At 44.4% G+C, this 15,805-nt stretch overlaps 1 protein-coding gene across 2 annotated transcripts in view; it reads left to right on the top strand.

The window, feature by feature from the left end:
- Positions 1–15,805, top strand: part of LOC146358886 (cysteine-rich venom protein DIS2-like) — a 50,809-nt gene that overhangs the window by 22,909 nt on the left and 12,095 nt on the right. Inside the window, exons 1-3 of one of the 2 annotated variants that reach the window (XM_084822586.1) lie at positions 1,693–1,897; positions 9,033–9,094; positions 15,151–15,264. In XM_084822586.1, the coding sequence (XP_084678712.1) occupies positions 1,807–1,897; positions 9,033–9,094; positions 15,151–15,264 (267 nt within the window). In that variant the 5' untranslated portion in view covers positions 1,693–1,806. Of the gene's footprint in view, positions 1–1,692; positions 1,898–9,032; positions 9,095–15,150; positions 15,265–15,805 lie in introns of those variants that run through there. The other variant, XM_084822595.1, reaches the window with a different exon arrangement.

The following is a 15,805-nucleotide window of genomic DNA, read 5'->3' as shown; positions in this document are numbered from 1 at the left end:
AGACTCCTTCTCCTGCTATATAACTATGCTCAGATTTGGGACTGGCAGCCAGTTTTAATCATGCACACCCTACCACTGTGTACCACAGTAGGGGATTTTCCCCCCTGTTTGTCCAAAAGTATCTAATTCCTTTCCATGGCCCAATCTACACAGGTGATTTAGTGTGGAGCAAGAGCACATCACGGTCATTCACGACACATGACATGGTTGACACGCTGCAGCAATCATGCAGCTTCCCTCTCAGAAAGGCGTATTTTCCCAAAGTCCTTTTAGTGCATCTGTTTTCCTTAAATGCAGCTCCCATGCAGTTTTGCTGCTATGTGCACCATTCCCCTGAATCAAATCCTGCATACTTGGCATGCCTGGGTATGTGTCTGTGACCTGGTAAAGGAGTGGGGCTGTCCCTTTGTTTTTTTCCCCCCATTCCTTTTTTTCCTGAATCAACAGTAGCCATTTTGGACACAGGCTTCTCTTCCCACTTAGCACTATTATGCAGTAGTACTATTTGGCTGCTGGCCTTTCTTTACATTGCACTACAACACTGCTGCTTCACCGTTCTGTAATCACGCAATTGTGCAATGTCGCATTAGCGCAAAAGAATTCATTTGTACTGGGGCAGTAACTCATGTGGGGAGCAGGGCTTGCATACTGCTGATTCACAGTAATTTCACAATTGTGCAATGTCGCATTAGTCTGCTATAGTAACTAATGCAGGGAGCAGGTCTTCAATATTGCTGCTTCGCAGTCCTAGTGAATGCAAGGGGAGAGGTGTAGGGTAAACTATGGGACATAATTAATCTCTTCCATTAAACTTTCCTGAGCAGGGGAGCATTGAAAGGGGCAGGGAGCAAGCCCCTCTCATTCGCTAGCAGCACCTATGCAGTTGATGATGTTCAGTTCTACTTGTTGGACCCCTCCCACTCAACCCCGAAGTATGGTGGCTTCAAGTGCTGTTTGACCCGTGAAAGTGGGGTTTTAGGTAGTGCATACTCTGTTTTTCTTGCTGCATATGCCACTGATTTTATGAAAATCCAGATATAACAGAAAAGCGCTTCTCATTCCGTTTCCATGTAGAGTGGGCCCATGACCATTAAACAGGCATAAAATCTACATCATTTGGTTTATATCACCAACATATACATTTACATCATCTGCTGACATATAACACCACTGATTTATGATTTTATAGACATGACCACATTAAAAGAGACTGATGAGCCTAAATTACTACCTGTTTCTCCTCCTCGTGCCAAAGATGCTCCCCATAGACTTCACTGCTACTCTGTAAAGTGTGTTGATCAATATTCCAAACATGAAGGAAGTCTTTCTAGAACATGGAGAACCCTTTCCTGAAAAGTCATGTGAAGTCAGTGTTATGGTAAGAGTATGATGCCAGAAAATGTCCAATATGACGTTCTTAACAGGTCCTTACTAACACCAGCCAGTCTGGTCTCCAATTTAAAAAGCCTCCTTGAAGTTGTTTAAAGAGTCTGGCAAATACATGAAAACACTGAGCATTAAAAGAGAGGAGTCTTCTATATAGAATTATCTTTGTAATGTGATGTCAGCAGCATACTCAGCTCAAAGAGGCAATCAGGTCTTCCAGGATCCCTTCTCTCTAGATGGAAACGTGCTTTCTGTCTCTTATGACAACTCAAAAGCCCCTTGCTCTTTTCCTTCCCACTTTTGCAGTTCACTTAGGCAACCTTGGCAGACGCACCAACAACTCCCAGAGAGGTCCTAGTATCATAGAAGGCTATTGTGTGCCTCTCAAAACAAGAGGAGGATGCCTCCCTTCAGGAAGAAATGCTTTTGGCTGTCTGCCCCAATTGCCTGACTTCTCCCATCCAGTTGGTTGTAACCTACCAGAAGGAAGAAGAGACACATTACATCAGCAGTAAGCAAAACTCTTCACATGCTTAATGTGTTAGTGCTTTCTTCTCTGTGTGGTGTATGGAATATATGATAAAAGGATTACTATTTGTTAAGAGTTGGCTTTGGTTGTTTCAGGGTCTAGTGTAGTCTTTACTAAGTAGGGTGTGAGCTGAGGCCTGTGGACCTACCGCAGCGTGTTTGTGCACCTAAGAATTATCTTCTTAGTTGTTTAAGAATATCCCTCACATCAAATAAAGTTCTGTTACAGTTCATGATGCCTCGCGTGAAGTGTAATTATAACACTGAGTTACTTTAAGGCTACATACTAGCATACATAGTACATCACCATCTTTCCTCCAATTCAAGTTATTGCTGACAGGTATTGTTAACTGTTCACATTGAGTTGGTGATTCTGTTACCTGTACAAATTTGGCACTCGTTTACAAAGCAGGACGTGTTCCCACTCATGTACAAAGCAGGATGTGTTCCCACTCATTTACAAAGCAAGATGTGTTCCCACTCATTTACAAAGCAAGATGTGTTCCCATATATACACCTCTTCAGTGCAATTTAAGTCTTAGTACTGTAGCCCTTCAGAAGAAACAGAAAGGACTACACTGGGAAAGGTAATGTAGAAAAGCCTTTTGTTTTGACAAAAATCCTGCTTGCTAAAGCAACGGCTAACATTCCATACAGATGTCTCCTGCCTAATGGCTTTCGGTATATATAGTTCAAATATAATAAAACATATTTCACATATACAAAATCTCTTTTAAATTCTGTGCTAACAGAGAAAATCTGTTGACTGTAGGCTACCCCATCCATTCTACTAGAGACTGGAGGTTAGGTGGACAGCTGCTGGAGGGATGGCATCTACTGTGGTGGCACCCAAATGATAGAGCTTCCTTGCAAAGCATGTTCATCTGGCTCCTTCTTTTTAACTTTTTGCTGCCAGGTGAATTCCATCCATTTACCTCAAACTTTAATGGCATTTGATTGCTTTATGATAAGTGCCCTTTCCCCTTTTCATGGATTGATTGCTGTTTTATGGGGATTTAGTCACCAGCTCACTATGGCTGTCCTTACCTGCTACTTTATTTGGTATTATTTCAATTGTATTATGTGATGTATTTATTATTATGTGAGGGTTATGCATAAGGTGGGATATAAACCCTTAAAATAAACCAGTAAATACTGTCCTGTTGGGTTGTTTCCCCAGATGATTAAGGGCACAATCCTATGGCTGCTAGTCAGCGGCTAGACAGCCATAGGTTGGTCGGTTCCCAGGAGCCAACCTTGGAGCCCGCACTCCGAGGTTGGTTCCTGGAGAACCGATCTCCACCCCCTCCCACGCTGCCCCAGATCGGCCCCACGCTCCATGCTCCGACGAGCAGCGTGGAGCAGGGGAAATGGGGTGTCCCTGGGGGCGGGCCTGGGCGGTCGGAAGTGCCGACATGACACTTCCTATGCGTCGTCCAGTTGCCCCTTCCTGTGCTCCGAGGTCCTGAGGCTACACAGCCAAAATCGGCTGTCTAGCCGTGAAAAAGTTGTGGGAGCACGGAGGACATCCACTCCTCACCACCCCTCCCACCCTGCACTGGATAGGTGGATCATCCCCGGGATCAGAGGCGACCGTTGATCCAGATGGGATGACTCCCTAAACAACTTGACAAAGCAAGTATGGATTATTTTGTTCTACAGGTGGCAGAAATTCACAGCAATCTTTTAGTACCTAAACGCTTGCAAATAGAAGTTTAATTGAAATTAATGGGTCATATTTGTAAAACATTTCTTTAGTATTATGTTTTAAATGGTTTGTAATGGGAGTTGTCCTACTGAAGTCAAACTCCCCTGAAGTAGTACAGAGGAGATGTTATTGGGAATAATGCTAAAATGCCTTGAGGATTCTGTTAATGTAGAGAATGCTGTCTTCACACCAATTATTCCAAAGTCACTAGGAATACTGTAGAGAAAGCTAAATATTGGCAATTGAAGACCATTATATTGATTTTTCTCTCTCTCTCTTTTTGTAAGTGCGATATGCTGTTCATTTAGTCCAGAGATTTTCTTTATTCTTTTTCTGGTAGTTGGCAATAAATATTTGTGAGCCAACTCAATAATGTGCTTGCATACTTGTGCCACCTTACTGGGATTACTCTCTTGAATGAAATGGAATTTAGTGTTGCCAGCTTGCAACTCAGATCGCTGGCCCATGTCTGTATAGTCCCCCCAAGGCACTGGAAGGTGACTTCTCCTATTCATTCCTGTTTTGTTCCTTTTGGCTGCCCCTCTCTCCCATCTGAACCATCTGAACAGGGAGAGGCCACAAGTGCCTCATCTCCAAATGCATGAGGGGATTTTGAAGGCACAGTCATGTTCTCCAGTATGTGCATGGGGGGATCTTCATGACAACAGAATGAGAAGCATGTTGGAGGATTATCCAGATTTTTTCATGGAATTGGCTTTGGTCTTTCAGGGGACACACAAAGCAAGAAAAGCCGAGTGTACCATACCTTTAAAATCCGGTTTTCATGGGTCACACATGAAAGGACAATACTTCCTGGTTGGGTGGGGGGAGTAGAACTGAATATCATCAGCCTGGCAGGGGCTGCTCAACCAATGAGAGAAGCTGGTTTGCCAGCCCATTTCTAGGCTGCAATCTGTTACTACATTATTATGAATGGAGAGTAACTAATTCACAATTCCATTCCAGCAAACTGCAACAGAATTAGAGCTTTCTCCCTTTCCCCAATGTGCGCACTGTTGCAAGAAGCTAAAATCCCTAATTCTCCAGTGCAGCATCTAAAGATGCAACCTCCCATGTAGACGGGCCCCACATGCTCGCACCCTGATACATCTAAGGGAATTTACTTCTTAAGTAATCATGTTGGAATTGAACTGCCAAAGTACAACAAAAGAGGTAAATTTCCATACTTTGAATTAATAAAGAGGGATACGATACTTATGTTAGTACCTGGAAGACTTGCTAAAATAAAATTAGGGAATATTTATTTATTCATTATATTTTTCAGCTACCCAATAACAAACATTCTCTGGGTGGATTACAAAAGCTAAAAAATTAAAATACAGCATGAAAGCAAAAAGAACACAATACAAAACAAAGTAGCACAGCACATATATAGAAACAACCATAAAAACTAAAAACTAAACTAAAGAATGCCTGGGAAAAAAGAAAGGGCTTCACCTGATGCCCAAAAGACCGTCACATAGGCACCAGGTGAGCCTCCCCTGGGACGGTATTCCATAAATGGGAAAAGACCCCTCTCTTTTGTAGTCGCCTATCTAATGTCCTTCTGCAGGGGCTCCTGGACCTAAGGGTCTGAGCAGGTACATACAGGAGGAGATGTTCCTTTAGATATTCTAGTCCCAAGCCATTTGGGGCTTTAAACATCTACACCAACACTTTGAATTGGGCATGGAATTGGACTGGAAGCCAATGCATCTGATGAAGCACTGGCATCATATGATCATCACATTATCATATCTACCAGTCCAGGTTAGTAGCCTAGCAGCTTTAGTTTGAGCTAACGGAGGTTTCTAAGCCATCTTCAGAGGTAGCCTATGCAAAACACATTACAGTAATCTTACCAGGAGATTATCAGAGTGTGGATAACTGCCCCCAGGCTAGCTCTGCCCAGAAAGAGTCACGGCTGGTGTAAATTCGGTCCTGCTTAACCTCAGAACCTGCACCAAACGGGTCTGAAGCACCCTGGTGGGTAACCAAGCTAATCCCAACAGACAAACATCACTACAGACAAAATTGTAAATTGAAATCTATTTAAGGTTTTATTTCAGAAAAATCCAAAATATAAAGAAAGTGGCATGGTGGTTATATGAATGTTAGAAACTTTCTCTATAATTACAGGGAAAGAGAATGCAACAAAAACATAAGATTAATGGAGGGAGCAATCCTATGGCTGCTAGACAGTGGATAGACGGCCATAGGATATCTGGTTTCCCAGGAACCGACCTTGGAGCCCGCGACCCCCCCCCCACTTCCTGCTGCCTCTGAGGCAGCGCTGATCAGTCCCGTCCTCCACACTCACAAGAGGAGCACAGAACGGCTGAAAAGGGGCGTTCCGGGGGGCGTTCCGGGACGGGGAGGGCGGAAATGCCTGTATGACACATCCAGTGTGTCGTACAGCTGCCTCCTTCCCTGCTCAGCCCTCCCATGGCTAGACAGCTGCAATCAGCTGTCTAGCCAAAAATGCAGGGCAGGAGAAGTGCAGAGGGAATGATCCCCTCGGTGCTTCTCCTGCCCTGCTTTGGATAGGCAGTTGCCTCCGAGTTTGGAGGCTGTCGCCTATCTGGATAGGATTGCGCCCTAAAAGAATTGCAATTGTCAAAGCTGGTACTATGAATTTGGCTAATAAGATAACAGCTTGAGCTTCTAACATTGTTATGACTCCTCTTTCCAGCTTTCTCGTGTTTACTACTTGCGGTTTAAAGCTAAACCAAACTAAAACAAAACTAAACTTAACTAAAACGTAAGTGTTAACTCTCCCGTTTCTTCCTCCTGCGCCTTACTTGAATATAAAAGCTATGCTAAAGCATCACTGTAGGCATGTGAAGAATAGAAGTAGAAGTTAGAGTAAAAGGAAAAACCCAAGACTTGGAAATAATTCCATATCCATCGTCAGAAATAACTCCCAGTCCCAAGCTCAGAAATAATTCTAAGTTCTACTTTCAGAAAATACTCTTAAGTTCCAAAGTCTAAGATTCTAAAGAGGTCTATAGTTACCCAGATCCTTGGGTCTGGTGACAAGGCAGAAGAGGGAAGTGAAGTAGGAGCAGCAGGAACAGCGGCAGGAACAGTAGCAGAAATGAGCTCTCATGGCTTTTATACACTTGCTCTGGTCAATGGTGGGGCCTCAATGAGTAATGAGACAACCATCTTCCAGTCAAAATGGGGTGCGTGTGGCTAGACGACTTGCTCACCAATCAGGAGTAAGGCGTCTCATCTGTCTACCACAACCTCACGTGTTTGGGGAACATATCTGGCACCATTACAAAGAGGTTACTTTGAAACATTTCAAAACGTGGCCCAGAGTCTGCCATCTGGGCAGTTATCTTGACTGACGCATTTCTCTCTGGTACATCTTCTTTGAACTCACGGTCATCTTTGGCCATCTTTGGTCATATCCACCCAGTTGTTGCTTGTGCTCAGGGCTACAGCTTCCCCCACCCAATTAGTGTTGAGTAAGGGCATTCTCTTATCAGCAGGTGTACACCACGAGATGTCAAAACAGTACTTTCCTACCTCTTAGTAGGCATCTGAGCATGCTCAGTTCTTCTGTTCATCTCACTCATACACTCTGCCAGCACACCACGGCCTTGAACAAGCTCTGTGAAGCTGCTTGTAAAGACAGCTGCATTTTTTTCCTTTCTTCAAAGACAGTCCTGCAAAATCTTAGTTAGAGTCTCAGTTAGTGAAATTACATCAGTCAGCATATAATCAGCATATAATCAAAACTTCAAGGTCTTCTTGCCCAGGGGTCAAGAGTCTGGAATATAAAACTGATTCTTAAATATGAGTCTGGGGCCTTTTAGGGGTTCTTCTTGTAGGTCTCCCCCAAACCCTCACTCAGGTCATTCAACCATTCCAGATCAAATTAGCCATCTTCACTCTTTGTTAGCAACGTCATTTCACCTGTTTAGAACCAGATTAACAGCTGGTATATCAGCCTAGGCTGATAAAAGGCACTCCTGTCCACTGAGGCCACCTGTGCCCCAAGTGACAGTGCTGGCCCAGGAGCACCCCCAAGCTGTACACCTGATCTTTCAGGGGGAGTGCAAACCCCTCCAGAACAAAATGAATACTGCTCAACCAGGCAGACAACCCACCTGCCAACAGTACCCCCTCTTCTCTGGAATAATTGCTACAAAAGTGCATGCAAAAGCCAGCAGAAAATTAGATGTATTATTACATCAATGTATTAATGGAAATAGTTGCATCAGCTTAAATAAACATTTAATAATCAAATTTGAAATAAACATCAGTCCCCTTGGTGCCCATGTAATGCATGCTAAAACATTGTTTAAACCATTTTTCATTCTTTAGCTATTTGAATGTGAGTTTGGGCCCTCAAGGCTGGAGTTTACAGATAATGGTAAAGTGGATACCTGAGAAGGATGCAGCTGTAATCTACCCAAACCATCCAGATTATGAACCTGGAGAAACCAATTTCTGCAATGAGAACATAAAATGCAAATACATTTGGAAGTAAAACATAGCTGCTTATAGGATTGGGTCATTAAGGGTGCAGTGCTACCCATCTTTAGACAGTAAAAGTCCTACAACTCCCAGCATGCCTCAGCCACACTGGCTGGGGCATGCTGGGAATTGTAGCACTTTTTTCTGTCTGAGCATGCATAGGACTGCACCCTAAGTGTAACTTCACAGATTATGCAGAGGCAAACCTAGGGATGGAACGCAGCATCCACTCAACATGCTTTCAAACATGTGTTTGTCACACATTTGAAACAGCTTGGATACAATTCAGCTGCAGTTCAGAGCTTTTAAATCCCCCTTATTTCATTTGGAGAGACTTCCCTCTCTCATGCTTCCCTCTCTCCCACTGAAGTCAGTGGGAGTTTCAGGCTGTAATCCTAGACACGCTTACCTGAGAGTACCATTCCAGTCAATGGCATTATTTTTGAGTAGACATGCATAGGATGACGCTGTAAGATGATTAATTTTAACTGGATTTTTCCATATAGTCATACCAAAAATGTGATGTGTGAAGTGGCTCAGGTATGGCAGACAAAGTTTAATATTACATGCAGTTAAACAAAACTGAGATGTTTTAAATTGCTCTATCCTGTTTTTCTTCCACTAAGCGAACTAAAGTGGCTAGCAACAGAGAGGTTCGATCGCAAACGTTATTATAGTCTCTGCCAGTTAGCAAAGTCTTCACTTTAACAGCTCAGGTATCATAAATTAAAATAGTTTGCTCTGTTCTTGCCCTGTTTCTCAGAGAGGGCAACTTGACTTCTTCACTGGCAGCCAGAACTGAAATAACCTCTGCTTGAGCGCGATATTGTACGAGTCCTGAACCATGATCAAGATCACCACAAAGTGAGGAGGGTGAGAACGCCATTGTAATTGTATCTGGAAACTGTTTTTGTTTCTCCAGAAATGCTTCTTCCAATTCTCCTCCTGTCCTTGGCAGCTGTGCTGAAGCAATCTCTAGGAGAGGTATGAGCTTTAAGTCTTACTTAGAACATCTGTGAGGCACAGCTTGGTCAGGGACCTACAATTACTTGCGGTCCCATAATGGCAGGAAATATTTTTCGGCTAGTGCTACTGATTACAGAGGGCCATTCACCTTAACGTTTTCATCAATTTCCAAAGAGTCAAGAATGTAGAGCAGGGAAACTGCTGCTGCTCCTGCCCACCACACATCTGCTGACCTGAAATGCTGTGTGCACTGTTGGGCTGCTGCTGCTGCTGCTGCCACCACTTCTGGTGTTCCTCCCACTGGTCAGCGAGCTCCAGTTGGGATGTGGATGGGTAGGCCTGCTGCTGCCTGTTGATAGTCCAGGTCTGGTGCTGGGGAGCATGCCACTGCCTTGGCCACACCTGCTGCTGGAACAATCCAGGCCCCCAAAGCAGGGTCGCTTTCAAGGAGTCAGGCGTGCTGCTGCTCCTACCAGCGTGCCACTTGGCCTCCTTCTCTTCCTGTTGCAGTTGCTGCCACCACACTGCTCCACCTCTTTTTCTTCTCCCAGGCCAACTGCAGTTCACCTGGAAGAAGAGGAGCAGCAGCGCTAGGGTGGCAAATGGGGTAGGGAAGACGAGGCAGCAGAGTAGACTGCTGGTGGGAGAGGTGGCATGGGACCCTTTTGTGTTCCTCTCCTCCACCCCACCTCCATTGGCCAGGCAAAGGTCAGGAGATTTGGGCTCTTGGCCCAGAGAGTGTGACTGTATGAAGCACTCTGCATTGCACTCCTAATCACATGCACTGCATGGTCTCCCATGCACTGAGTTGGTAGCTTCTTACCTTAATGGGCACTGAGTTTCATATTTATATGATTGTTCTTCATGAGTTCACAAGTAATAGTTTGCTTAGAAAGGGTCTTTGAAAAGCAGTTTCTTAACAATGAACTATGTGGATTGCAGATTATAATATTCAATGCTCCTCTTTTGTCAGCATTTCTAATTCATTCTAGCTTCTAAACAAGGCTCTTGACCCTTGACAGTTTCCTTCCTTTGACCCCAATGCCTTGGGGCTAGTTTTACTATTAACTGCTTAGAACTCCAAAATATTTCCATTCATTTTCATTCATCACAAGCAAAAAATAGGATTTTTATCAACTAACTGGCTTTCCTAGTGAACTTTTCCATAGTGAAGCCTTTGTTTCCAGTAGTGTAGTGGCAAATTCAGAAGTGCAGGCTCCCTTCATGATAGTCACAGCCACATCCCCTCACAGTCATGCCCCCTCCTAAAATTGTACAACCTTGTAAGATTATACAATACAAATGAGCTTTCAATCACTTTGTTTGGAGTATCTGGTCACCCTAATTCAGAATTATTAAAAGGTCCATTTGAAAAGAAAACACACACACACACACAGTCATGTCCAGCAACTTGCTAGAAAATATTATTTGGTTAATCATAGAATCATAGAATAGTAGGGTTGGAAGGGGCCTACAAGGCCACTGAGTCCAACCCCCTGCTCAGTGCAGGAATCCAAGTCAAAGCATCCCTGACAGATGGCCGTCCAGCTTCATCTTGAACGCCTCCAGTGTGGACTATAACAGGTAGTCCTTTTTAATTGAAGAAACATAATAATAATAGTAATAATAATATAATTATAGTATATTTATTAATTATTATTATGAACAGCCATTGAAACCAAGTGTGACGCAATGCCCCATTAAAATAAATGGAACTTAGTCTGTGTAACCCACAACTCCTTTAAGGCTGCAATCCTATACACACTTATTTGGGAGTAAATCCCATTGAACATAATGGGATTTACTTCTGGATAGACAAGTAGGATTGCCCTACAAGGCTACAAGCATAACTACACTCACTAGGGGAGTAAACTGAAGTCCGAATCAGCCCCCCGTCAGTAGCCATGGATGTAGACAAAACACGCTCGAGTGGTGAGTTAGGAACAGACTTTTACTGGAGATATAACAAACTTACATCTCAAGATAAGCTGGCTGAGGTCAGCATCACTTGCAGGAGGAAGAAGGAAGAAGATAGGAAAGTAGATGGAGGAGACAAGGAAAAGGCAGAAGAGGGCTCTCATTCCCTCCCACCTTACTCATAGTAACCCTTCAAGTTCAGGTTAAGTGACTCATAGCCCTAATCCCTCCAACATAAACTCCACGGAACACATTGGGACTTACTTCAGAGTAAACAAACCTAGGATCTTACTGTCAACCAGAGGGGTAGGATTCAACCCCAGGCCTTGAAGGACAAACTTGATGTACAAACAGACAGCAGGTGAAAACTTTTCACTGCATGGTGCTAAAACATGATCCCCTGCTAATGTCTGCACATCAAGCCCACTAGACTCCCTCTCCCACACACAGCAAACTCCATGCATAAGCATGAGCAACAGACAATGGCGGCGGTAGCCCCCCCCCCGCTCCTGCCATGGCCAGCAGTAGCAGCACTGAATGGGTGGCCAGTGCTGCAGTACGATGAGGGCAGCACTGGGCATGCAGGCACAGAGCGGAGATGGGCATCAGGGTGGGAAAAGGGTCAGGAAGCTGAGGGGCTGGCTGGGGATGGTTGAGTTGGGCGGCTGCTCAGGGGGTGGAAGGCAGAGAAGCCGAGAGCTGTGGAGGAGAATAGGGGGCACCACGAGGAGGCTGCAAAGCTCACTCAGGCTCCCTCTCTCGCCCCCTTTGTCTGGCTGGCTCTGCGTGGTAGGCAAGTGGCAGCTGCCAGTCACTTGCACTCCCTTCCTCTGAATCATAGAATAGTAGGGTTGGAAGGGGCCCATAAGACCACCGAGTCCAACCCCCTGCGCAATGCAGGAATCTGATCCCTCCTCCTCCCACAATGTCTGCCCCACAGCAGCAGCAGCAGACTGAGACCTGGCTGGGAGCTGGCTCTAATAAAAGTGCAGGAGCGATGCACCAGTGCGACCCCAGAGCACCACACCCCTGTTTTTTTCAGATTCTTGGGGTGCAATCTTATGCGTGTTTAGACAGAAAAAAGTCCTACAACTCCCAGCATTCCCCAAAATGTTGTAGGACATTTTTCTGACCAAACACACATAGGATTGTACCCTTAGAGATGGAGAGAGATGCTGCAGGTTGGCAAAGGTCTAATCTTGTTTATTACTGACTTGCAAACACTGAGTTGACAGAAAATAGCTAGTTAAAAGGACATGGTGATAAACTAAGGCAGAGGCAAAATGTCATAAGACTGAAATTAGAGGGCACTTCTGCCCAAGAGACTGTTTCATTGAGAGATCATAAAAATATACGACTTCAAGCAGTATTAACAAGCATTTTATTACTTTTCAAGTAATCTAATTCTTTATGTATACAGGGTGTTCAGTAAGTCTTCCAACACTGAAAACTCATTGTACAATCTGGAATCCAACTGTTTTTATTTCTTTTCTTTTTTTAAAAAAAATGACCTTTACCAAACTTTTCAAGGCCAATGATGGCTAACTGCAAACTGAGCTGGCAATGACTGACCAAGAAAGAGATCTTGGGATTGTGGCAGAAATGAAAACAGTTAATGAAAATGTTGACTCAGTGTGGGCCGATCTAGACTTACGGGTTTTTTCACTTCCAATGAGGTTTCACCACCCATCTTTCACACTACGCAGTAGCCGCCTCAAATTGGAACTGGAATTTCCCGCTTCCATGCTCCTGCTTTCGATACCCTGATATCCCGGTATTTCTCCTTAATGTGCTCTGATTTTCTGCCTTTGCTACTGTATCTGGTCATAGTCCCCTCCCCTGCCTGTCCATATATGGCGGTGTTTGTATTTCCCTCCTGTCCAATCACAGCTCTCAACGGCCCCATGTTGTCTTCCAACTACTAATGGCATAGCTTCCTCAGCACTCAATGTTTCCTCAGCAACAAGCAAAGGGCTGGATGTGCGCGCGCTTGTCTGATCTTGGAAGCTAAGCAAGACCGGCCTCGGTCAGTAGTCGGATGGGTGACCGTCTGGGAATCAGGCTTCCTGCATTAAGCAGGGGGTTGTTCTATCCCTTCAAATAAGACTAAGTTTTACCCCCTCCTATCCCCCACTTTGGATTTTTTTTTTATTTATTTAAGGCGTTATCTTTGAAGAATCATGGCTTCTCCATGATTTTTTTTTTCTAATTCAGGCATGATCTCCGAAGATTTGAAGCTTCAAATCTTTGAATTTTTCAAAAACCTAGTCTCATTTGATGGGATAGAACAACCCCCTGCTCAGTGCAGGAAGCCTGATTCCCAGGTGGTCGCCCATCCAACTACTGACCGGGGCCGACCCTGCTTAGCTTGTGAGATCAGACAAGCGTGCACACATCCAGCCCTTTGCTTGTTGCTGAGGAAACATTGAGTGCTGAGGAAGCTGTGTGATCAGTAGCCGGAAGATGACATGGGGCCGTCGATTGCTGTGAGCGTGGTGGGTGTGGAATCAGCAGAAACAGGAAGAGTTTCTGATTCTCCAATGAGAGCCTCCATCTTTAAGAGCAAGAAAACAGCACAGTGCTCGAGTGTGAACCGAGCTCGCGCATTCGATGAAGCACCGCAACAGGAAAAATGGGAGAGTGTGGATAATCACGTTTTAATGAGAGAGCGTTTAACCCGACAGGACACCGAATTCATTGCGATGGCGGGCACAATGTAGATCGGCCCTGTGTGTCTGCTGTGAAAAAGGCAACGTAACACAAGTTTTAAAAAGGGATCCAGTTAGCTTAACATCTGTTCTGGGTAAATTGATGGGAAGCATTATTAAATATAAAATTATTAAGCATGTAGAAGGACAAGTCTTGATGAAAAAGAATCAACATGGCTTCCACAAAGGTAAGTCTCACTAACCTTTGTTTGTATCCAGAAGGTGGTGTTGGGCAACTAGTGTTCAGCACCATGGCCATTGGCTTATAGGCATCCACAATGTTCTGTCCTGTCCCCTGTGATGTTTAACATCGACATGAAACCACTGGGAGAAGTCATCCTTTGGAGCGAGATGCCATCAATATTCTAATGACACTCAGCTTTATTGGTCTTTCTTACCAGACTCTAAGGAAGTGGTTGACACCCTTGAATGTTGCCTCAGTTCAATAATGGGCTGCATGAGGGTGGAGAAGCTGAGATTAAATTCAGACAAGATGAAGATGCTGTTGGTCATTAGCTATGGGATTGGGATTCAACCTGTTCTTGAAAGGATTGTGCTCACTGTCTCTGGAGCTTCAAGTGGCAGTGGTGGTGAGGATCACATTTACACAACTATATCTTGATATGAACCTGATCAGTTATTAAGATCAGCAGGAGAGGCCCTTCTGAAGTCACCCCCGCTTGCAGAGGCCCACTTGTTGGGCACATGCGAAAGGGCTTTCTCTTGTGTCTCCCAAACTCTGGAACACACTCCTGCTGTAGCTATGACTGGTCCCCACTCTCTCTGCATTCAGGAAGGGGGTCAGCTTGGCTTTTCAATTTGTTTTTCTGAATTTTAATGTTTTTTTTTTTTAGGTTTATTATGTTTTTATCTGATTATTGTTTTATTTTTTGTACACCACCATGATGCGTTTCAGAAAGGCAATATAGAAATATCTTAAATAAGTAAATAAATGTGAATATGTCGACAAGTGTGTTGATTATGAAAAATAAGAAACACTTTTTATTGCTCTTAAATACCAACACTACATGAAGTGAGCATTTCTAGCTCAGCCATTGTAGAAAGGGGTAGCCTGTCTCTCTTCTCCTCAGCCCTGCTTCAGTTCAAAAAGGAGTAGTGGGGAATTAGTTGTGCTCCTAAGTGCTATGAGATCCTCACCACTCAACAAAGGCAATAGAGAGCTCAGTTCCCCTCAGTCTCTCATTATATGGGTAATATACGATTATTCTTTGAGGCTGGGCAAAATGGTTGTGAAAGAGAGGGAAATCATATGATGAATCTGATTTCAGGTTAGGTTACATGGTGATTGTACACATGTGAAGATCGTAGCATCCTGTGGTAGCCTAATGGGATATTAATATAAACACTGTACATTAGGCTCATACTAAATTTAAAGAAGTGGATTTTTCAAATCAAAGAAATCTCTGGAATAACCTTTTTAAACTTTAGAATAGGTCAGACAGACTGAGTGAAATTGATTCACAAAAACAGAAGGAAATTCTTGACAAACACAATGCCATCAGGAGAGGGGTGCAGCCAACTGCCAGCAATATGCTGAAAATGGTAAGAGACAATTCACTGATATTGCTTGTTTGAAAGACTTCTGTGTGGTGTTGCAGGACACCTCCCCCCTCTCCGCCCCCACGTAGCCACCTAGAACATGTGCGGCCAAAATGCAAGGTTCTCGAGACAAATGTTTCTGAAAAGTTTCTTTAAAGAACTCCAAATCAACAGCCTTCCACACCTCTGCAGCTCCTGCAAATTGCTCACTGCACTTACCTACCCATTCCCTCTCCTGGTTATCTTTCTCCAGGCCCCTTTCCCTGCTAGTGGACCAGTGACTATGCCAATCCTCATTCCTAGTTCAGCTCCAACTTTCCTTGACCAGCTACTTTCTCAAGCCCATGACCAGGGCTCCAGAGATGTTAGGGGGCCTCCCTATTCACACCGAATTGGGCTGTCACTCTCCTGCTCTTCCACCTCCATCGGCTGCCCCCTCCCCTCCCCTTCCCAGGAGCAGCTGCTGCGGAGTGTGTGGGTCGCTGCTGCCTGCTGCTGGTGCACCGTTGCCCCTTCCAGCGGCAGGGGATGGGGGCATCCGGGC

Source organism: Heloderma suspectum, chromosome 1, assembly GCF_057233095.1.
Source record: "Heloderma suspectum isolate Gila_16-S chromosome 1, 16-S_ref, whole genome shotgun sequence".
NCBI lineage: Eukaryota > Metazoa > Chordata > Lepidosauria > Squamata > Helodermatidae > Heloderma > Heloderma suspectum.
Note: the sequence above shows the minus strand (reverse complement) of the source record. Positions and strands in the feature narration are given on the sequence as shown.